The sequence below is a fragment of the Aphis gossypii genome, chromosome 2 (assembly GCF_020184175.1).
Source record: "Aphis gossypii isolate Hap1 chromosome 2, ASM2018417v2, whole genome shotgun sequence".
Lineage (NCBI taxonomy): Eukaryota > Metazoa > Arthropoda > Insecta > Hemiptera > Aphididae > Aphis > Aphis gossypii.
Window position 1 is genome coordinate 69116185 of NC_065531.1, and position 24518 is coordinate 69140702.

At 18.4% G+C, this 24518-nt stretch overlaps 1 protein-coding gene across 15 annotated transcripts in view; it reads left to right on the forward strand.

The window, feature by feature from the left end:
- Nucleotides 1–413: 413 nt before the first annotated feature.
- Nucleotides 414–24518, forward strand: part of LOC114126313 (membrane metallo-endopeptidase-like 1) — a 62526-nt gene continuing 38421 nt past the window's right edge. For 4 of the 15 annotated variants that reach the window (XM_050200378.1, XM_050200377.1, XM_050200382.1 and 1 more), the window contains exons 1-12: nucleotides 416–719; nucleotides 3187–3247; nucleotides 3663–3760; nucleotides 3871–3921; nucleotides 4230–4391; nucleotides 4460–4549; nucleotides 4624–4861; nucleotides 4922–5102; nucleotides 5206–5304; nucleotides 5378–5543; nucleotides 5627–5699; nucleotides 5786–5877. In XM_050200378.1, coding sequence (XP_050056335.1) covers nucleotides 716–719; nucleotides 3187–3247; nucleotides 3663–3760; nucleotides 3871–3921; nucleotides 4230–4391; nucleotides 4460–4549; nucleotides 4624–4861; nucleotides 4922–5102; nucleotides 5206–5304; nucleotides 5378–5543; nucleotides 5627–5699; nucleotides 5786–5877 — 1315 coding nt within the window. In that variant the 5' untranslated portion in view covers nucleotides 416–715. Of the gene's footprint in view, nucleotides 720–3186; nucleotides 3248–3662; nucleotides 3761–3870; nucleotides 3922–4229; nucleotides 4392–4459; nucleotides 4550–4623; nucleotides 4862–4921; nucleotides 5103–5205; nucleotides 5305–5377; nucleotides 5544–5626; nucleotides 5700–5785; nucleotides 5878–5937; nucleotides 6109–6193; nucleotides 6301–6392; nucleotides 6452–7010; nucleotides 7060–7826; nucleotides 8026–8110; nucleotides 8282–8767; nucleotides 9180–12349; nucleotides 12446–13839; nucleotides 13901–14251; nucleotides 14350–14482; nucleotides 14534–24518 lie in introns of those variants that run through there. The other 11 variants (XM_050200375.1, XM_050200381.1, XM_050200379.1 and 8 more) reach the window with 8 other exon arrangements.

Sequence of the window (24518 nt, forward strand, 5' to 3'; positions counted from 1 at the left end):
AGTTGGGAACCACTGTTTTAGAACAACAGGACGTCTTATTCAAAATTTATTTCAAAAAGTCTTGAGTCTCGACCGAACCAGGACATAATATGACAATTTTATGTAACATATTATAGGTTATGTACAAAATATACCAATTGAAAAATGACTTAACCTAACCGTGAACTGGTTACAGATAATATTAAAATGCTTTGTTGTTAAAAAATAATTTCATAAAATAACTGTACTAAAAAGAGTAATTAAAACTAATTATAATTTTAGTATTTTTATGTTCTCGTTTTATAAAAACAGTAATAATTTTATTAAATCTATAAAATATAACATTTAAAATATAATATGATATATTAAAATTGATATTTTGTAGAAAAATATATTTAATAGTGATAACGCAACTTTAGAAAGACTAATAAATTAATTTTATTGCAATTTACCTATATATTTTTTGAGCACAAAGATCCTATATTTTTTTATTATATTTTTTACTTAAATAGTAATTATGTGCCGAAACAATTTTCTTTTGTAGAATACGAGTACATTAGTATACAAACATTAAAATTTTTCATCAACCTTGATTATTCAAGGGCTCCCAAACACAATACTTCGTTGCGTTGAATAGCATTCAGTCGTTCGCACTCATTCAATCCAAACACATAGAAATTATTGTCTTAAACAAATTAAAACATTGTTGCCGTGCTTGATTTTCTTTACATTGATTATGGGTAAGTACATATTAATACAGAAACTATCTATTGACTAATAGTAATTTTAACAGAAGTATTGATATTAGTATTAATATTTTCGATAATTCAATATTAAAATTTACAATTTTTAACTGGCTTATTATAATTTCTTTAAGCACCCATCTTTTAAAATCATTATCTTTTTAAATAATATATTACTTCAAATATAAAAATGGGTTTTAAACTAAAAACAATTATGGCATTTAGTCAAATATTTGAAGTAATAGGTTAACCGTGTATAATTAGTTATGAATAATTATAAATAATATAATCAAAGAAATTACTTAATACATAGGTATACCTTTAAGTAAGGATATTATTCTTGTTATTAGTATATAAAAATATTCAAAGTATCTTAATTTATTTTAACAAAAAAATCAAATATTCTTAAATTGATTATTGTTTAAGGTTTTGAATTTAAATAAGTTATACATTATACATATTTACAATATAAACAAATAACTATGTAATGGACATTATAATGTAATATTATATAGATTAAAGATCGCATTCCGTTAAATACAAATAATAGATATGTACCTATGCATGCATAGGTATATTGAACCGCATAAAATTGTTATGGATTGCAATTTTAGCATCATTATAATTAATTGTATTTAATAGTTAGCACTTACACGTACCTAGATACTCAAATCAATACAGATACAATTATGTATATAATAATTTAGTTAATATACATTTTAAATACTATTAAGTAAGATTTAACCACATGGTTACTAGGTTGAATTTCACTTTTAACCGAATTATTTGAGTAGCAACAAGAGACCTTCTTGTACCATCGAATAACCTATTTCTTTTATCAGCTACTCAAGGTTACTAGTATTGTTTTTTTAAATTTTTACTATTCATTTGAAAAATTGATTATTTTTAATAATATTAAAAACTATAATACTTTGTATAAATCGTAGATCATTTTAAGGTTTTTGAATGTACAATTATTATTTTATAATCACAATGTAATTAAATATCTGTTTATCATATTTTATAAAAATCTTATATAGTCATTTTATTAATGTATCCATTTAATTATGTGAATAATAATACAGTTGATTATAACTATTAAAGTAATCGGTAGCAATTTAGAAACTATATAATAGTAAATACCTATGATATAACTTATCATATTAAAGTTAATTAGACGTATATTGCTGTGTAATATTATGTTATAAAGTGTTCATCGTTACAAGATTATGTATGTAATTATAAAATAATTTACAGATGCAATTACATAATTTTCGATAAAATTAATAATTTACTTTAAAAATGTATAAAATAGGGTAAATGAATATTTTTATAGAAAGAAAAATAAACATGAATGAAGTTTCGTCAAGTGTCTTACAAAATATGGAAATATGATATAAAGTAAAGACATCAAACTATAAATTGACTTAACTCCACAAAAAAAAAAAAAAACACTCCTATTTTATTCGATAAAAAATACACTTAAAAACAGAAGACATACAAATTACGAACATGTATAAAAGTATCAAACAAATAACAAATGATAATTCAAAAGAACAAACTTTCATGTTGTACCATAAGTATATAACATGTAATAGTGTATATAACTTCTACGAATATGCGTCATCAGGTACGCAACAAGTATAGTTAACGCATAAGCTACACTAATTATAATAGTTTGATAACAACTATGCAGACATTATTTAAAAATAAAAATAAATAAATTTTAAGAAACATATCAATACATCAGGTTTATTATTAAGTAAAACTAATTGTTTTTAAATACAAGTTTAGAAAAAAAGTTACAATAACATTAAAAAACAAAAAACTTATATATTTTGAAAAATTATGATTTTACATATTTCAATGTAAGTAATGAAATTGTAATACAAGTGTCTTTAATTTAATTTAATGACCTATATAATTATACTGAGATAAATTTACCTCGTGTAATTGATTGATAAATTCCAAATGAATATTATTAATAATAAGACTTATTCATATCACTAATACAGTGCTCCTGCAGTAGACTCTATGGAGTCGAATTACATCTTTATGTTATTATTATTATTATTAATATTATACTATAATTATCATAAATTATAATACTTAATTACATAAATATAATACAATTATGTCACTAAAATATTGGTGTAAAATATTGGTGGTTCCTACACAATATGATTGAAACAAAGTATTGAATTTTATTTAATAAAAAAAAAAATACAACAATAACAACGGTTATTTAACGTAGATAGGTAAAAAAAACGTCAAATATTTATATACAATTTATGTACAATTAATATAATAAGAAGATTAGATTTAAGTGTGTAGGACGTAGGTACTTTGACATTTTAAATATTCTAAACTCAAAAGTATAAATAAAGATAATTTACCTCTTGTAATTAAAATACAGATATTTAAAAGTTAAAACTACAAATAAACAATAAATTTATAATTATAGGTTTTGAAGAACACTTTGAAGGAAAAGGAATTTCTTCTTTCACAATTTCCCAAAATGGAAAGTAAGTTTAACATTAATTATTATAACTATTATTAAATTATCTTAAAAATATTATTTTAGTGAAATTTGTATTGAAAAATATTGAATTTGAAAACTTAACTATTATTTCATAGTTTTAACTACAATATTTTATCTAATTAACGGAAATTACTAAACTACTATGTATTTATATTATATTTATGATTATTACACAAATCAAATTAATTTTAAAAAGTCTTTAGAAAATGTATTTATACACGTATAATTAAATTGGGTTAAATTAGTTTATATGTGATAAAGAATAAAGACAAAAAAAAAATAAACAAACATAGTTGTTCATTATAACTTATAAGTATAATTGCATGTTTTATACGTTTGCACTAACAATATACATTTCATTCGAGATAATTAGCTAATTAAGGTTTATTTTTATTTAGTGTCAATATTCAAAAGAAATATAGCAAAAAAAAAATTTCCATCAGCATATTAACTGTAATTGCAATTTCTCTCGCAGCAATTTTCATTTATTATTCTTGTAAGTCAAAAATATAGTTTGAAATATTAATTTTGCTAATAACGATATTGTTATTTTTTTATATCATACCAAATAAATTCATTAATATTTTGATTATAAATTTATCTTAGATATCAGACCAGAGTATACGATATGCCAAACAAAATCATGTTTACGATCGGGTAAGTTATAATATATAGTTACAACTATTACAATTACACCTTTTTTTGGTTCTCGTCCGTTTCTCGCATTTATATAATGTCAAACTCCAGAAGAATGATTTTATAGGTATTTTTTACTAAGGTATTTTACTAGGTATGTTCACGTTTTTGGATGTTAGTAATTACTTCTATTTAAGAAAAAACGCTTTTTGCTTGACCTAATATATCTCTAATATCCTTATTTAATTTTAATAATATAACATAATATACTATTAAATATTACACTAAACAATAATTTATACTGAAAATACATTTCAATATTTTTTCAGCCGTAACGTTAATAAATTGTATGAATGAAACTGTTGAACCATGCGAAGATTTTTATGAATTTGCTTGTGGTATGTTTGAAACTAACTATCCTTACTATTCGAATACAAATGAAAACAGCTGGATGACAATAATGACGTTAAAAATAAAACACAGGGTGAAAAGTAAGTGTGCTATAAAATTGTTTTAACTAAGGTCAATTAAAATAAAACGGACACATATTTTCCACTAGAATTTCTCAACAAAGAAAATGAAAAATATGAACCTACAGCTGTTCATAAAACTAGGAAATTTTACCAAGTTTGTTTAAATTCTACTGAAGGTCAGCATAAAAGCTTTAAACCCAATATTTTCAATTAAATCTATAAAATAATCAACATATACATTTTTATATAGACCAAAATTCCATTAAATATGATCCTCTATGGAACGTTTGGAAAAAAATCGGTCTAAACACAGACTACTTAAATGATTCAGTCCCATTAGAAATCGAAACTATTTTAGCGAGAGTTGGAGTACACTTTAGTCTTGATATTTTTTTTCAAATTGATATTGAGGCTGATCCTAGAAATTCATCATCACATTTGCTTTTAAATATTGATCAAAATTTGGAATTAAACAAATATAAAGAAAGGTAAAATCGTGTTGATAATTGTGATTCATAAAAATAATAATAATTTAAACTTTTATTTAGAAAAAATTTGAAAACAAATAATGTTAATATCGAAGAAGATTTATTAAAATTTAGTGAATACTTTAATTTACTGGTTGACAAACTTTTAAATCGTAATCAATCATACATAAAGAAGTTTACTGTTCAAAGTCTTTTGAACACTACTAATAAATTAGTTCAATTTAGAGAAGAATTTTCACAAGTAACTTAATAATAAATTTGTTTATTCACCACAATTTAATTTAAAAACTGTTTATATTTTTATTTAAGTAAATTAAAATAAACTATTATTTTAACTGCTTAAGGTCTCACAAGATTCATTTAATTTAAAAAATGATATTCCTGAAGTAATTACACTAAGAGAATTACAAGAATTCACAGATATAACTGGAGATAAATTAAAGGTAATTGACAAAATTATTAATAAATATGTATATTTTTAAATAAAATTAATATTTTATAACAAAAAATATTTAGTTTAATTGGACATTATATTTAAGAGAGTTAACTCGTGACGTCCAACCAAAGGTTTATGAAATATTGACATCAGAAAAGGCAAATAATTATGAACTCTTAATAAGCAACAGAGATCATTTAAATAAAGTATTTATATTATTGTCCCAAACGCCAACGATAATAATAAGTATAAATAATTATTAATTTCATACATTATTATTATTATTTATTATTATTGTATTGACTGATATAATTTTGAAATCTGTTTAGAAATGTATATACTGTTTCACGTGGTAGCTGCTTTGGAAAATAATTTACCATCTGGGGAGACATTCAACGCTGAGTAAGTGAATCTTAGTATTTATTGAAATTATTCATCAGCAATCACCATGTTCCATTAACTTTTATAGTTGTTTCTATTTATTTTAGATATTGTCTTTCATTGACGAGTGAATTTTTTGGTATGGTCACCGGGTATTCTATGATAAACACATTGGACAACTCTTCTAAAGCTTCAGCAAGTATATTTGAGATAATTCATTAAGGTACAAATATTGTATATATTGTGAAATTTGTTTTAGTTAACCGAAATGACTGATAATATAAAATGGGCCCTACGAAAAATGGTTCATGAAGCGAGTTGGATGGACGATGAAACAAAAAATGCTACTTTACGAAAATTAGCAAATACGAAAACGTATTTTGGATACCCAAATAATTACGACAAAATCCTAAATAATTTTTATGAAAATGTAAGAAACTATGTCTTATTCTAAATTGTTTATTAAAAACCTGGAATATCTGTTAGGTGATAAAATATCTATTGTATTATTTTAGTTGAATGTTACGGACAATCATATAGAGAATATAATATCAATTTCAAAGTTTCGCACAAAGAGTAGTTGGAAATATTTAACAGTAGACAGAGACTCGGAAAATCAAATGTAATATTTAATTGTATTCATCATACATGTTTGGAACTTAAAATATTAATAATAAATTATTTGTCTGTTAACCGTTTTGACAAAATTTTCAGGTGGGATATCACTCCGGACGTAGTAAATGCATACTGTTATAACTCCATGAACGCATTTTGTAAGTTTCATAACGATATCATCAACTGATAATATATGATGTTAATTTATTTGATATCTACTTCATTCTAATAGATTTTGTATGAAACATTATGCATAATACAGTAAATTTATGTTCGACATAACGACGATGTAGTAATATGAAATTCAATAAGATGTGTTTCCTCTCATTAGTTTATTACTATGATTTTATTAACACGTGAAATACGAACGTTTTTAAATTACCTATAATATTTTATACTTACTTACATTATGTATAATGTATATATTAATACTTGTTTTAAAATTAAATAGTCACCTCAAATATAGATAAGATTCACATTTTGATAAAAATATAAATTGATTACTTAACTATAATATCAAAAATAACAAAACTGTATCAATTTATAATAAAAAAAGCAAATATTTTGTAATTTTACATTATAATAATTAGGTAACGATCATTGTTACAAATGAAACTGGACAACAAATAATTATAGATTATTTAGGTCACATTAAGAACAAATGTTAAGCCTATTATTTCAGTAAATTAATATTAGTATCATATTAATGTATTCTAGTCATGCCAGCGGCAATACTACAAACTCCTCTATACCACAATGGTATACAGTAAGTATACACCTTTTATAATGTTATACAATACGAATCGCAGAAATCTACCCCTCTGACATTTGACCTCCGTATGTTTTTATGCTCACCTGTCTCCACATTTGACCGCAATTCAGACTTTTGGCCTTCCCCACCCTCAGAATATTTTATGAAAAAATGTAAATTTGTGCCATCCAATCAGCTCATAAAATATTCATAGTATACATGATAATACAACATATTAACTTTAAAAACTAATAATACATGCATAGAAAACTGAGATCAAATAAACCACTAAAGTATCAAAGTTATTCACATTTGAACGTTGTTTTGAGCTAAGGCTAGTCTTCAGTTGATTTAACATTAATTGGGTTTAAATTTTTTAAAACTCGTAGGAACGATTATTGAAATTTTTAAATACTTGTTTTAACATTAAATTATATGAAGAACAGAATTATAAATTAAAAACGTCAATTAAAACAACAAAATTATACTTAAGTATTATTCGAGTCAATGATTAATAGTTCTATACATAACAATAGTTCAATATTATACTGTTCACATAATAAAACAGACATTTCTGATAAAAAAAAAAAAAAAAAAAAAAATGATCCAACTAACTTATTTATAATACCTAGTTAGGTTAATTTTCATATTGTAACGATAGTTCGAAATATCCTACGAGAAGTGATACATTTTGGAGGGTCAAATGTCCGATTACCACCACTTAAATACGGTCGTTAGAGTTGTATTGCAATTACTTAACACATATAGTGTCGTGTCAACAGGGCATTAAACTACGGAGCAACAGGCAGTACCATTGGGCACGAACTATCTCATAACTACGACAATACCGGTAGACTGTACAATGAACTGGGCAATGTGGCGCAGTGGTGGACAAACAAAAGTTACGAAGAGTATACGAAAAAAGCGAGTTGCTTGATAAGCAATTACGACGGTATCACAGTCGTCAACCATAATAGTACCGTGCGTAACATTATTTACTGTACATTTGGAATTGCTGTTAAAGCTTTGGATACATAATCAATTATCTAAATGTTGTTTATAATAGTTTGTAGTTAACGGCACACTAACACTAGACGAAAACATAGCCGATATTGTTGGACTTAAGGAGGCGTATTATGCTTATCGGCACTATGTGGATATACACGGGCAAGAACCCAGATTACCTGGTTTGGAACGTTTTAGTCAAGAACAATTGTTTTTCTTAGGATACGCAAACGTGAGTACAACTCTACCTATAAAATATTATTTAATTGTACAGTTGTGTAAAGTCGTCGGTTTTCTATAAATGACAATTTAACTAGGTATTCTATTTAGTATAAGTATAAATAATATTATGTATGATAGTGTGGTCCTTATTTTTGAACTTGCAAATTTTTGATTTTTTACTTTTCCGTTTTGTCCATTATTACGAGAAAGTAATTGCTGTTAAATATGGTCATAATCTCAACCTCTTTACATGCCACATATACATTATATTATATTGTATAATAATATAATAATGTATTGATAGATCAACAAAAGTTTTGTAGTCAATGTCATTAGTCACCTAGTTACTAAAACCCAACAAAAAAATATAAATATATTAAAACATAAATTGATTTTTATAAATACACTATTATAGGTAATTTACTATAATAATAATAATAATAATAATAATATGTATTTTAAGATCCATCCTTAATAATAATTATATACATTTTAGCAATACTGTCATTATGACGAGTATGGCAGCCAATTTGACATTTATGACCGTCACTGTCCAGACGTGGTTCGAGTACGGGAAGTCCTATCACTTTCACCAGAGTTCGCAAAAGCGTGGTCTTGTCCAATTGGTGCTCCAATGAATCCTAAAAAAGATAAATGTCAAATTTGGTAATACATTAGACAACGTTTTTTATTTTGTTCAAATTGTTTGTGTACTATGTTTATTATTTACACATATTACTTATTAGTATAATAATAGCTAAATTTAACATGTAATTGTTGTATTAAATGAATAAGCTCTTTTGTATAAACATAATTGTCTATTAATCACTATAATTTATTTTTGTTTAAAAGTTATAACCTAAATATTACACTCATTTAAAAATCATGTGACTATTATAGATATTTTAATAAATATAATATATATAGTATATTATATGTATCACTATTATTATTTATTCATTAAAATAATATCATATTTAAAACCAAACACAATAGTAATTAAATTTAATCTAATCTATTAAGTATTATGGATTGTTTGCTGGAGAAAATGCGATACTCAATACATCTTTTTATTAAAAAATAATCAACAAATAAAAAACACAAATTATTCATTAAAACTAGTGAAAATTAATTAATATGTTTCCGTTTAGAATCTAAAATAATATTTGCTTTGTGAGATACATCATAGTTGTTTATTTTTTATTTTTTGTTACTTAACTTGATTTGAAAAACATTTTCAAATATAAATATTCTATAATTAATTATATAATTATGTTAATACAACGTGTAATGTGTATGTATAATATGTTTAATATTTCTACTTATATTTACTATTATACATTGGTAGGTAGGTATATCATTTTATAATTTTAATAGTATTTTAAGTATAAATTAGTAATTTTTCTACCATAATTGTTGTTTTAAGTAGGTAAAATATGAAAACTAAAGAGTATACAAAAAATAAAAATCTTAATGAGTGATGATAAAATTTGTTGATTCTTATAATCTACTTGTATACTGTAGAATAGCTGTCCCATCCGACGTTGCCCGGGCAAAAGTAACCTCAGTCGAAAACCGAGATTTTTTTTTATATTTCAATAATAATAATAATAATAATAGCTGACCCGGCAGACTTTTATTACACATGATTTTGCTTAAAAATAGTCACGTCACAACAATGAGATACTTACAAAACAGAGTTTTCCTGAAATACTGGCTATTTATAAGGTTTTAATTTATATTGATAGGCACACACTTATGATACAGTCTGTTAATCAATTTAAAGCTTTCTGATAAACTATATTTTTTGTTTTGTTTTGTGGTGCGTAAATAAACGAAAATGACGGTTTTCCGACAAGCGAACACACGACGTATAATTGTCCACGTGCGAAACAGGGAAACTCTAAGTTGATTCCGAAAAAATTTCAACGATTGGCCTTGTGATTTATTTATAGTAATCGCAAAGGCTAGACGTACGGGTAATATTGTAGATGTTTAAAACTGAATGGTAAACCCGTTGGAATCATCGATCGAATGTGAGATCAAGATAGGTATATATAAAAGTACGATAGTTCATAAAAAAAAAAAATATAAATAAAAAAAAAATAATAATAATAAAAAAATATTACCTACCTTGGTTACCAAAAATAAAATAATAATAATAATCGGTAGCTATTTTTAATTTTTTTTAATTTTCCGTGAAACTTTCTTAGTTCCAAACATTTTTATACTCACTTACCTTTTAAGCCTTCTCTAGACTTCCACAAATAATTTAAGACAAAAATGAGCCAAATCGGTTCAGCCGTTCTAGAGTTTTAGCGAGACTAACAAACAGCATTAGATTTTTATATATCTATATATACATAAAAGTCAAAGTGGAAATCTTTGTTACGGGTAAGCTTAACTATTTAAACAAAAACATTATAATATATTATTGATTTGTGTTACAAAACTAAGATTAATCATTTTATCATTTTTCAAAATACTATTCATTTTCCGCAGTGTAAATGTTTAGTAAAAAACAAAATATTAACATAAATTAAGTTTGATTCAGTGACAATTGATGGTCTTAAAATACTTGATCCAAACAACGTTTTTATCCGAATTCTGTCTCAAATATAAAAATTGAATTTAAAGATATAGGTAATTCCTCTATGGGGATTTTAAATGAATATATTAATTATTATTTCGTCGGGTGTTGTGTTTTTTTTATTTCAATATTACTAGAATGAGATTATGAGAGGTTTACCTAATTATTTTACTATACCTACGTACTAATATGCTATACTATTATAAAACTAATTACTATATTTTACTAGCTATACTATATAAATATTTAAAATTTTACAACTAACGTTTTAATATAGCATCAACAGTTGAATTTAATAACATAATATTTACAGATTATATTTATGAACAATTATATTATGAAAATGTATTAATATTTTGTTTGAATTTTTTTTCATTAAGATCAAAATTGGTGTTTACCATTAAAATAATTCACAATTGGTATAAAAAAGGTTCTTTGGATGAAAGTTATATAGTTCGGAACAACGGGACGCTTTACTTAAAATAGAATATAGATACAGTCTCCACCGAACCTAGAAGTAGTATGGCAATAGAATCCGATTGTTAGGGACACCGCATAAAGGGGACACTCAGTGGCGTAGTTATGATTTTGTTATGGGGGGGAGGAATATAATTTATTGGTTAAACATAAAGTGAGGGGCTCAATAAGTCAATGACTTTAACATTAAAAAAAAAGGCTATGGGGGGGATCTATTCCCATATCCCCCCCATAACTACGCCACGGGGACACCTGTACAATGTAAATAAATTGGCATTGTCCAAAAAGAATATTTCGGTTTATTAGTTATTCGGTTAATTGGGACAATTGGATAATAAGGGATAAATAGGTCATAGCCTATTTAGTTCAATTTTTTTGGCTAACTCAAAATATTTGAACATTTATGCAAAGTTCCTCATGAGTCATGACTATGATCTAGACTCATAAAGATTAAAACATTATAAGAATATATAGCACAATTTTTTTTAATAACTATTGAAGTTCAGATATTGAAAAAAACGTCAAAATCATGAATATTTTTAAATTATTATATAGTTCAAATGTATAAAAATGTTGTATAAGTAGCAAAAATTGATAATTTAATACGAGATTTTCCATAAGGTTAACTTTCAATAATTATAAAAGAAGTTGAAATGTTTTGAACGTTGACCAATTAAAAATATGTTATCTTAAGTTTAAATTATATTTAAGTATTACCTACTAGTCGTGGAAACTTGAAACATAAACCAGTTGTTTAAATTGGCATTTTCCGTAAAAATGATTTAATTGTTGGGTATTCAGGTCATTAATATATAGATCACCTTTTTCACCACCGACTAGAAATTATATCCTAGGTGGACAAATCATCTCCTTTCAAAGTCGTTTTACGTATACAATGATACTTACTATCGCATTCAAATTTAACTAATAAATAATAGTGACCTACTGTACAATAGAGCGTTACTCACTTGACTAATAACTTAACTATGTTGCGTTGAATAGCATTCAGTCATTCTCACTCATTCAAGTCAAACACATAGAAATTATTGTCATAAACAAATGAAAATATTGTTACAGTGTTAATTTTTTTTTTTATTTCAATTATGGGTAAGTAAACATTAATTATGAAACTATCTTTAAGTAATTTTAACGGGCATAATATCGTATATTATTGGTGTAGGTAATTAAATATTAAAATCTGTAGTTTTATTGTTAAATTCACTATTTTTAATAATATTAAAAACTATAATGTTCTGCACTTTATATAAATCGTAGATCATTTTTAGGTTAAAGATGTACAATTTGTATTTAATATCAAATTTATAATTTAGTATGAATTGTTTAAAGTATTTTATAAGCCTCTTATATGGTAAATTTATTAATTTATACCTTTAATTACATGAATAATAATACAGTGAATTTTAATTATTAAAGTAATCGGTAGCAAATTAAAAACTATATACTGGTAAATATTAAATAATTTATAATATTAAACAATTAAAATTAATTAAACATATGATATTGCTGTATAACTAATATTATTATGATACAGTGTTCATCGTTACAAAATTATGTATGTAATTATTAAATCATTTACAGGTTCTAATATTCGATTAGAAGAATAATTTAATAATTTACTTTAAAATGTATAAAATAGGGTAAATGAATCGTTTTACAGAGAGAAAATAAACATGAATAAAGTTCCACTAGATTGACTTTAACTCACAAAAAAAGATAAAATACAAACTTTATTTGAAAACAAGACACTTAAATATAGTATACATTCGGACATGTATCACAATATCAAACAAAACAGATGACAATTAAATAAAAATCTTCATATTTTACCATAGGTATATAGCGTACCTATATAACTTCTACGAATATTGGTTTTGGGGTACAGAACAGTACATTATATTTAAAAAAAAAAAATAAGAAACACATCGATACACCAATTTAATAATTAATTAGAACTAATTGTTTTTAAATACGATTTTAGAATATAAGGTAGAACATTAAAAAACAATATATACATTTTGAAAAATTATGATTTCACATATTTTAGTTTAATTAAATTATAATAATATATGCATCACCATTTTAACACATATAACTTATACAATTATACTAAGATAAATATACCTCATGTAATTGTTTGATAAATTTCGAAAATATATTTTAATTATAAGATTTATTCATGTCACTAAATAAGTAATCCTGCTGTAGACTCTATGGCTTTATGAAGTCTGTAATAACGGACTCTATCTCTATTGTTATTATAATTATCATTAAGTCATAAATTGTCGTACTTAAGTATATAAATATACTACAATTATGTCACAAAAAATGTTGGTTATATAAAACAAGATTAGATTTAAGTATGTAGGTTACTTTTGATTTTCAAATATTCTAAACTCATAAGGATAAATAAAGATAACTTACTTCTTGCAATTAAAATACAGACATTTAAACTACAACTAACCATACAATTATATTTATAGGTTTTGAAGAACACTTTGAAGAAAAAGGAATTTCTTCCTTTACAATTTCTCAAAATGGAAAGTAAGTTAAACATTAATTATTATAAATTTAATATTATTTTAATGAAATTTATTTTTGAAAAATTGAAAAATTGAAAATTTTGATTAACATAAATTACCAAATTCTATGTATTATTTATTATTATAACACAAATCAAATTGATTTAAAATTAAATGTATTGATATAATTTTGAGTTATAAAATTTGGTGAAATTAATTGATAATGTAAAAATAAAAAAAATAAACAAACATTGTTGATTGTTATAGCCTTATCGGTTTATAAACAAAATTGTATATTTTATACGAACACACTACGGTATCAATATACGTTTAATACGATACAAATAATTAATAAAAGTTTATTTTTATTTAGTGTCAATATTCAAAAGAAATATAACAAAAAAAGAATTTCCATCAGCATACTAACGGTAATTGCAATTTTCCTCGCATCAATTTTCATTTATTATTCTTGTAAGTCAAAAATAAAATTTTAAGTATTAAATTTGATAACAATCTTTTTATTTTTTTTATGTTATAACATAAATTTGTTATAACAAACAACTTAATTTGAATTCATTAGTATTTTGATTATAATTTATCTTAGATATTAGGTCAGAGTTTACCATCTGCCAATCGAAATCATGTTTACAATCGGGTAAGTCATATTCTACAATTATTACAATTACAAGTTTACTATTCACATAATATATCATCAAAATTTATGTTTCACTTTAGATTCTATATAAAATATATAAATATTGTTAATATTTATGTGTAATAAATAATATATATTAAATAAATAAGGTTTAACCTCTTCGGTGTTTAAAATTTAAAAATAACTTGAACAAAAAACACGTTGTCGCCAAAAAATTAATTATAATCGAATCCAAAACCTCTAGTTTTATCGCTAAGAATTAAAAATGTAATAAAAGTTTCCTCGTAAGTAGTTGATAGTTGATACTATATTAAAAATCAAAAATTATTAAATAATATTTTTTTTTCATAAATATTTCAATATTTTGACATAAAATTTAAATAAAATTTGATATTTAAACAATGATTCAGAATTTTACTGTAATATTCTTATCTATTTTCCACAGATACTCAAACCTATTTTATGTAATTTCATATTTCATTTAGGTACTCAATGACTTTTGAAACATTAAGATTAATTTAGCGTAAAAAAATGGTAGAATATCCAATGATATCCAATGATAAGTAACAATGTATACTAAAAACGAATATGAATGTAGATGATTTGTCTGCCAAGTTTATAATTTTTGAGTCAATATAAGACTAACTCATTAGGATCTTGGTAATTAATTTCAAAGTACTTTGTCTGAGATAATAAAATTTTATCAATATTCTATCTAACGATAATTGATTTTTTCAACTACGATAAGAACAATTTATAAGAAACCTAGCATTAAATTCCAAAAAAAGTACTTAGCAAAATCAAAAACTTCAAGTGTCTACAAATAGTTCATAAAAAATGTTTGGCTACAATTTCAAGTATTTCCAGTGATTTATTATTTTGTTACAACTAATATGAGAAGTCGATGTTCTCAAAAATTGGTTTTGCGTAAAACTTCATTTTTCGTCACTTTTTAGTTTTTTATGGTTTAGCCTGATTTTTTGAAACCTGCTGAAAACAATTTACAATAACGACCATGGATTTTTCACACATCATTGTAAAATCAATATATTCATCACATCACACAGGGTCTTAATTACCATTCAGTAACTTGTAATGCCATCTAAGTTACAGTCACATTTGATAGTAGTTATATATTCTTTTTAAGCAACATGTTTTCTACTTAACCTTTTCTAATTTTAAAATCCTTATTTGATTATATAACATAACTTTATATCCATATACATATAGGAGACGGCACTATTCACTCATCAACGCCCAGACCAAACCGCTGGGTATAGAGACTTGAAACTTTGTAATGAGGTTCCTTAAGCAATGTAGGGTGCACTAAGAAAGGATTTTTCAAAATTCGCATTTTAAAGGGTTGCTAAAACGGGGAATTTGTGATTTATGATGGAATTTTTGTTTATAAATAGTTGCTATAACAACCTGATTTATGTGTTGATACATTTACATTTAGTCACTTTTTTAAAATTTGTAATATAATTTAAAAATAAAATAATTTTCAAAATATATTTTATTTTAATTTCAATATATTTTTTTATTTTTTTTTTATTTTTTCAAAATATATTTATTTTTTTTTTTTTCAAAATATTTTTTTATATTTTCAAATGTTTTTATTTTTTTTTTTTTATATTTTCAAAATATATTTTATTGTATTTTCAAAATATTATTTTGTTTTTTATATTTTTAAATTTATTTTTAAATTTATTTTGAAAATAAAAAAAAAAAAAATAAAAAAAAAAATATTTTGAAAAAAAAAAATAAAATATTTTTAAAATTTTTAAATATATTTGAAAATTATTTTATTTTGAAATATATTTAAAAAAAAAATGAAAAAATATTTTGAAAATATAAAATGAAAAAAAAAAATATATTGAAAAAAAAAAATAAATATATTTTGAAATTTTTTTTAAAATATTTATTTTGAAATTATATTTTGAAAATGTTATTTTATTTAAAAATAAATTTAAAAAAAAAAAAAAAAAAAAAATAATATATTTGAAATTTATTTATTTTGAAATATATTTAAAAATATCTTTATTTTTTTTTTTTCAAAATTATTATAATATTTTCTTATTTTTAAAAATATTTTCAAAATTTTTGGTGATTTTTTTATTTTTGAAATATATTTTCAAAATTTTGGTTGATTTTTTATTTTTTAAATATTTTTCAAAAAATAATTTCAAAATAAAATAAATTTTCAAAATATATTTATTTTTTATATTTTCAAAATATTTTTTTATTTTTTTGAATAGATTTTCAAATTACTATTTAAAAATAAAATCAATTTTCAAAATAATTTTATTTTCGAAATATATTTACAAAAATATATTTCAAAATATATTTATTTTTTTTTCAAAATTATTATAATTTATTTTTTTTTATTTTTTTAAAAATATTTTCAAAATTTTTTGGTGATTTTTTTATTTTTGAAATATATTTTCAAAATTTTTTGGTGATTTTTTATTTTTTAAATATATTTTCAAATATCTTTATGATTTTTTTATTTTTTTAAAATATTTCAAAATTTTTTGGTGATTTTTTTTATTTTTTTAAATATATTTTCAAAATTTCTTATGATTTTTTATTTTTTTAAATATATTTTCAAAATATAATTCATAAAATAAATATTTTAAAAAATTTTCAAAATAATTTAATTTTTTTTTTTTTCAAAATATTTTTTTGTTTTTTATATTTTCAAAATATTTTTTTATTTTTTAAATATATTTTCAAAATTTTTTATGATTTTTTATTTTTTAAATATATTTTCAAAATATAATTTCAAAATAAAATAAATTTTCAAAATATATTTATTTTTTATATTTTCAAAATATTTTTTTATTTTTTTGAATAGATTTTCAAAATACTATTTCAAAATAAAATCAATTTTCAAAATATATTTTATTTTCGAAATATATTTACAAAATATAATTTCAAAATATATTTATTTTTTTTTTTCAAAATTATTATAATTTATTTTTTTTATTTTTTTAAAAATATTTTCAAAATTTTTTGGTGATTTTTTTATTTTTGAAATATATTTTCAAAATTTTTTGGTGATTTTTTTATTTTTGAAATATATTTTCAAAATTTTTTGGTGATTTTTATATTTTTGAAATATAATTTCAAAATATAATTTCAAAATAAAATATATTTTAAATTTTTTTATTTTTTTAAATATATTTTCAAAATATAATTTCAAAATAAAATAGATTTTCAAAATAAATATTTTAAAAAATTTTCAAAACATATTTAATTTCTTTTTTTCAAAATATTTTTTTTTTTTTTTTTATGTCTTCAAAATATTTTTTATATTTTAAAATATATTTTCAAAATTTCTTTATGATTTTTTTATTTTTTTAAATATATTTTCAAAATTTTTTGGTGATTTTTTTATTTTTGAAATATATTTTCAAAATTTCTTTATGATTTTTTTATTTTTTTAAATATATTTTCAAAATATATATCAAAATAAAAATATCACAAAAAAATTTTGAAAATATAATTTCAAAATAAAATAGATTTTAAAATATATTTAATTTTTTTTTCAAAATATTTTTTATTTTTTTATATTTTCAAATATTTTTTATTTTTTTAAATATATTTTCAAAATTTTTGGTGATTTTTTTATTATTGAAATATATTTTCAAAATTTTTTGTGATTTTTTTATTATTGATATAATGATATATATATTCAAAATTTAATTTCAAAATAAAATAAATTTTCAAAATATATTTATTTTTTTTTTTCAAAATATTTTTTATTTTTTTATATTTTCAAAATATTTTTTTATTTTTTTAAATATATTTTCAAAATTTTTTGGTGATTTTTTATTTTTGAAATATATTTTCAAAATAAAATAAATTTTCAAAATAATTATTTTTTTTTTTCAAAATATTTTTTTATTTTTTATATTTTCAAAATATTTTTTTATTTTTTTAAATATATTTTCAAAATTTTTTGGTGATTTTTTTATTTTTGAAATATATTTTCAAAATAAAATAAATTTTCAAAATATATTTTATATATTTTTATTTTTTTAAATATATTTTCAAAATATAATTTCAAAATAAAATATATTTTCAAAATTTTTTGGTGATTTTTTTATTTTTTGATATATATTTTCAAAATTTTTTGGTGATTTTTTTATTTTTTTAAATATATTTTCAAAATTTTTTGGTGATTTTTTTATTTTTGAAATATATTTTCAAAATATATATATTTTTTTTTCAAAAAATATTTATATTGATGTTTTTTTTTATCTTTTATATATATTTTAAATTTCTTTATGATTTTTTATTTTTTTAAATATATTTTCAAAATTTCTTTATGATTTTTTTATTTTTGAAATATATTTTCAAAATAAAATAAATTTTCAAAATATATTTTATTTTTTTTATTTTTTTAAATATATTTTCAAAATTTCTTTATGATTTTTTATTTTTTGATATATATTTTCAAAATTTTTTGGTGATTTTTTTATTTTTGAAATATATTTTCAAAATTTCTTTATGATTTTTTTATTTTTTTAAATATATTTTCAAAATATATATCAATAATAAGAATATCACAAAAAAATTTTGAAAATATAATTTCAAAATAAAATAGATTTTCAAAATATATTTAATTTTTTTTTCAAAATATTTTTTTATTTTTTTATTATTGAAATATATTTTCAAAATTTTTTTGTGATTTTTTTATTATTGATATAATGATATATATATTCAAAATTTAATTTCAAAATAAAATAAATTTTCAAAATATATTTATTTTTTTTTCAAATAATTTTTTATTTTGAAATATATTTTCAAAATATAATTTCAAAATAAAATAAATTTTCAAAATATATTTAATTTTTTTTTCAAAATATTTTTTTATTTTTTATATTTTCAAAATATTTTTTTATATTTTTAAATATATTTTCAAAATTTTTTGTGATTTTTTTATTATTGAAATATATTTTCAAAATTTTTTTGTGATTTTTTAAATTTTGAAATATATTTTCAAAATATAATTTCAAAATAAAATAAATTTTCAAAATATATTTTATTTTTTTTATTTTTTTAAATATATTTTCAAAATTTCTTTATGATTTTTTATTTTTTGATATATATTTTCAAAATTTTTTGGTGATTTTTTTATAATTGAAATATATTTTCAAAATTTTTTTGTGATTTTTTTATTATTGATATAATGATATATATATTCAAAATTTAATTTCAAAATAAAATAAATTTTCAAAATATATTTATTTTTTTTTTTCAAAATATTTTTTTTTTTTTTTTATATTTTCAAAATTTTTTGGTGATTTTTTTATTTTTGAAATATATTTTCAAAATATAATTTCAAAATATATATATTTTTTTTTCAAAATATTTATATTTGATTTTTTTTATCTTTTTAAATATATTTTCAAAATTTCTTTATGATTTTTTTATTTTTTTAAATATATTTTCAAAATTTCTTTATGATTTTTTTATTTTTGAAATATATTTTCAAAATAAAATAAATTTTCAAAATATATTTTATTTTTTTTATTTTTTTAAATATATTTTCAAAATTTTTTGGTGATTTTTTTATTTTTGAAATATATTTTCAAAATATATATATTTTTTTTTCAAAATATTTATATTTGATTTTTTTTATCTTTTTATATATATTTTCAAAATTTCTTTATGATTTTTTTATTTTTTTAAATATATTTTCAAAATTTCTTTATGATTTTTTTATTTTTGAAATATATTTTCAAAATAAAATAAATTTTCAAAATATATTTATTTTTTTATTTTTTTAAATATATTTCAAAATTTCTTTATGATTTTTTTATTTTTTGATATTATTTTCAAAATTTTTTGGTGATTTTTTTATTTTTGAAATATATTTTCAAAATTTCTTATGATGATTTTTTTATTTTTTAAATATATTTTCAAAATATATATCAATAATAAGAATATCACAAAAAAATTTTGAAAATATAATTTCAAAATAAAATAGATTTTCAAAAATATTAATTTTTTTTTCAAAATATTTTTTATTTTTTTATTATTGAAATATATTTTCAAAATTTTTTGTGATTTTTTTATTTTATTGATATAATGATATATATATTCAAAATTTAATTTCAAAATAAAATAAATTTTCAAAATATATTTATTTTTTTTTTTCAAAATATTTTTTTATTTTTTATATTTTCAAAATTTTTTTATTTTTGAAATATATTTTCAAAATATAATTTCAAAATAAAATAAATTTTCAAAATATATTTAATTTTTTTTTTCAAAATATTTTTTTATTTTTTTATATTTTCAAAATATTTTTTTATATTTTTAAATATATTTTCAAAATTTTTTGTGATTTTTTTATTATTGAAATATATTTCAAAATTTTTTTGTGATTTTTTAATTTTGAAATATATTTTCAAAATATAATTTCAAAATAAAATAAATTTTCAAAATATATTATTTTTTTATTTTTTTAAATATATTTTCAAAATTTCTTTATGATTTTTTATTTTTTGATATATATTTTCAAAATTTTTTGGTGATTTTTTTATAATTGAAATATTTTCAAAATTTTTTGTGATTTTTTTATTATGATATAATGATATATAATTCAAAATTTAATTTCAAAATAAAATAAATTTTCAAAATATTTATTTTTTTTTTCAAAATTTTTTTTTTTTTTTATATTTTCAAAATTTTTGGTGATTTTTTTATTTTTGAAATATATTTTCAAAATATAATTTCAAAATATATATATTTTTTTTTCAAAATATTTATATTGATTTTATCTTTTTAAAATATATTTTCAAAATTTCTTTATGATTTTTTTATTGTTTTAAATATATTTTTAAATTTCTTATGATTTTTTATTTTGAAATATATTTTCAAAATAAAATAAATTTTCAAAATATATTTTATTTTTTTTATTTTTTTAAATATATTTTCAAAATTTCTTTATGATTTTTTATTTTTTGATATATATTTTCAAAATTTTTTGGTGATTTTTTTATTTTTGAAATATATTTTCAAAATTTCTTTATGATTTTTTTATTTTTTTAAATATATTTTCAAAATATATATCAATAATAAGAATATCACAAAAAAATTTTGAAAATATAATTTCAAAATAAAATAGATTTTCAAAATATATTTAATTTTTTTTTCAAAATATTTTTTTATTTTTTTATATTTTCAAAATATTTTTTTATTTTTTTTATTATTGTGAAATATATTTTCAAAATTTTTTGTGATTTTTTTATTATTGATATAATGATATATATATTCAAACTTAATTTCAAAATAAAATAAATTTTCAAAAATATTTTTTTATTTTTGAAATATATTTTCAAAAATATAAGTTCAAAATAAAATAAATTTTCAAAATAAATTAAATTTTTTTTTCAAAGATTTTTTTTATTTTTTATATTTTCAAAATATTTTTTTATGTTTAAATATATTTTCAAAATTTTTGTGATTTTTTATTATTGAAATATATTTCAAAATTTTTTGTGATTTTTTAAATTTTGAAATATATTTTCAAAATATAATTTCAAAAAAAATAAATTTTCAAAAGATATTTATTTTTTTATTTTTTTAAATATATTTTTCAAAAGTTCTTTATGATTTTTTATTTTTTGATATATATTTTCAAAATTTTTTGGTGATTTTTTATTATTGAAATATATTTTCAAAATTTTTTTGTGATTTTTTTTATTATTTATAATAAGATATATATATTCAAAATTTAATTTCAAAATAAAATAAATTTTCAAAATATATTTATTTTTTTTTTTCAAAATATTTTTTTTATTTTTTTATATTTTCAAAATATTTTTTTATTTTTTTAAATATATTTTCAAAATTTTTTGGTGATTTTTTTATTTTTGAAATATATTTTCAAAATATAATTTCAAAATATATATATTTTTTTTTCAAAATATTTATATTTTATTTTTTTTATTTTTTTAAATATATTTTCAAAATTTCTTTATGATTTTTTATTTTTTGATATATATTTTCAAAATTTTTTGGTGATTTTTTTATTTTTGAAATATATTTCAAAATTTCTTATGATTTTTTTATTTTTTAAATATATTTTCAAAATATATATCAAATAAGAGAATATCACAAAAAAATTTTGAAAATATAATTTCAAAATAAAAAGATTTTCAAAATATATTTAATTTTTTTTCAAAAATATTTTTTATTTTTAATATTTTCAAAATATTTTTTTATTTTTATTATTGAAATATATTTTCAAAATTTTTTTGGGATTTTTTTAGTAGTGATATAATGATATAGATATTCAAAATTTAATTTCAAAATAAATATAAATTTTCAAAATATATTTTATTTTGTTTTTTCAAAATATTGTTTTTTATTTTTTATATTTTCAAAATATTTTTTTTTTTTTTGAAATATATTTTCAAAATATAATTTCAAAATAAAATAAATTTTCAAAATATATTTAATTTTTTTTTTCAAAAGATTTTTTTATTGTTTATATTTTCAAAATTTTTTTATATTTTTAAATATATTTTCAAAATTTTTGTGATTGTTTTATTATTGAAATATATTTTCAAAATTTTTTTGTGATTTTTAAATTTTGAAATATATTTTCAAAATATAATTTCAAAATAAAATAAATTTTCAAAATATATTTTATTTTTTTTATTTTTTTAAATATATTTTCAAAATTCTTTATGATTTTTTATTTTTTGATATAATATTTCAAAATTTTTTGGTGATTTTTTTATTATTGAAATATATTTTCAAAATTTTTTTGTGATTTTTTATTATGATATAATGATATATATATTCAAAATTTAATTTCAAAATAAAATAAATTTTCAATATATTTATTTTTTTTTTCAAAATATTTTGTTTATTTTTTTTTTTATATTTTCAAAATATTTTTTTATTTTTTAAATATTTTCAAAATTTTTTGGTGATTGTTTTATTTTGAAATATATTTTCAAAATATAATTTCAAAATAAAATAAATTTTCAAAATATATTTAATTTTTTTTTCAAAATATTTTTTTAATTTTTTTATATTTTCAAAATATTTTTTTATATTTTTAAATATATTTTCAAAATTTTTTGTGATTTTTTTATTATTGAATATATTTTCAAAATTTTTGTGTGATTTTTTAAATTTTGAAATATATTTTCAAAATATAATTTCAAAATAAAATAAATTTTCACAAAATATTTTTTATTTTTTTTATTTTTTTAAATATATTTTCAAAATTTCTTTATGATTTTTTATTTTTTGATATAATTTTCAAAATTTTTTTTGTGTGATTTTTTAAATTTTGAAATATATTTTCAAAAATATAATTTCAAAATAAAATAAATTTTCAAAATATATTTTATTTTTTTATTTTTTTAAATAATATTTCAAAATTTCTTTATGATTTTTTATTTTTTTAAATATATTTTCAAAATATATATCAATAATAAGAATATCAAAAAAATTTTGAAAATATAATTTCAAAATAAAATAGATTTTCAAAATATATTTAATTTTTTTTCAAAATATTTTTATTTTTTTATATTTTCAAAATATTTTTTTATTTTTTTAAATATATTTTCAAAATTTTTTGGTGATTTTTTATTATTGAAATATATTTTCAAAATTTTTTGTGATTTTTTATTATGATTATAATGATATATATATTCAAAATTTAATTTCAAAATAAAATAAATTTTCAAAATATATTTATTTTTTTTTTCAAAATATTTTTTTATTTTTTTATATTTTCAAAATATTTTTTTATATTTTTTAAATATATTTTCAAAATTTTTTGTGATTTTTTTATTATTGAAATATTTTCAAAATTTTTTTGTGATTTTTTAAATTTTGAAATATATTTTCAAAATATAATTTCAAAATAAAATAAATTTTCAAACTATATTTTATTTTTTTTATTTTTTTAAATATATTTCAAAATTTCTTTATGATTTTTTATTTTTTG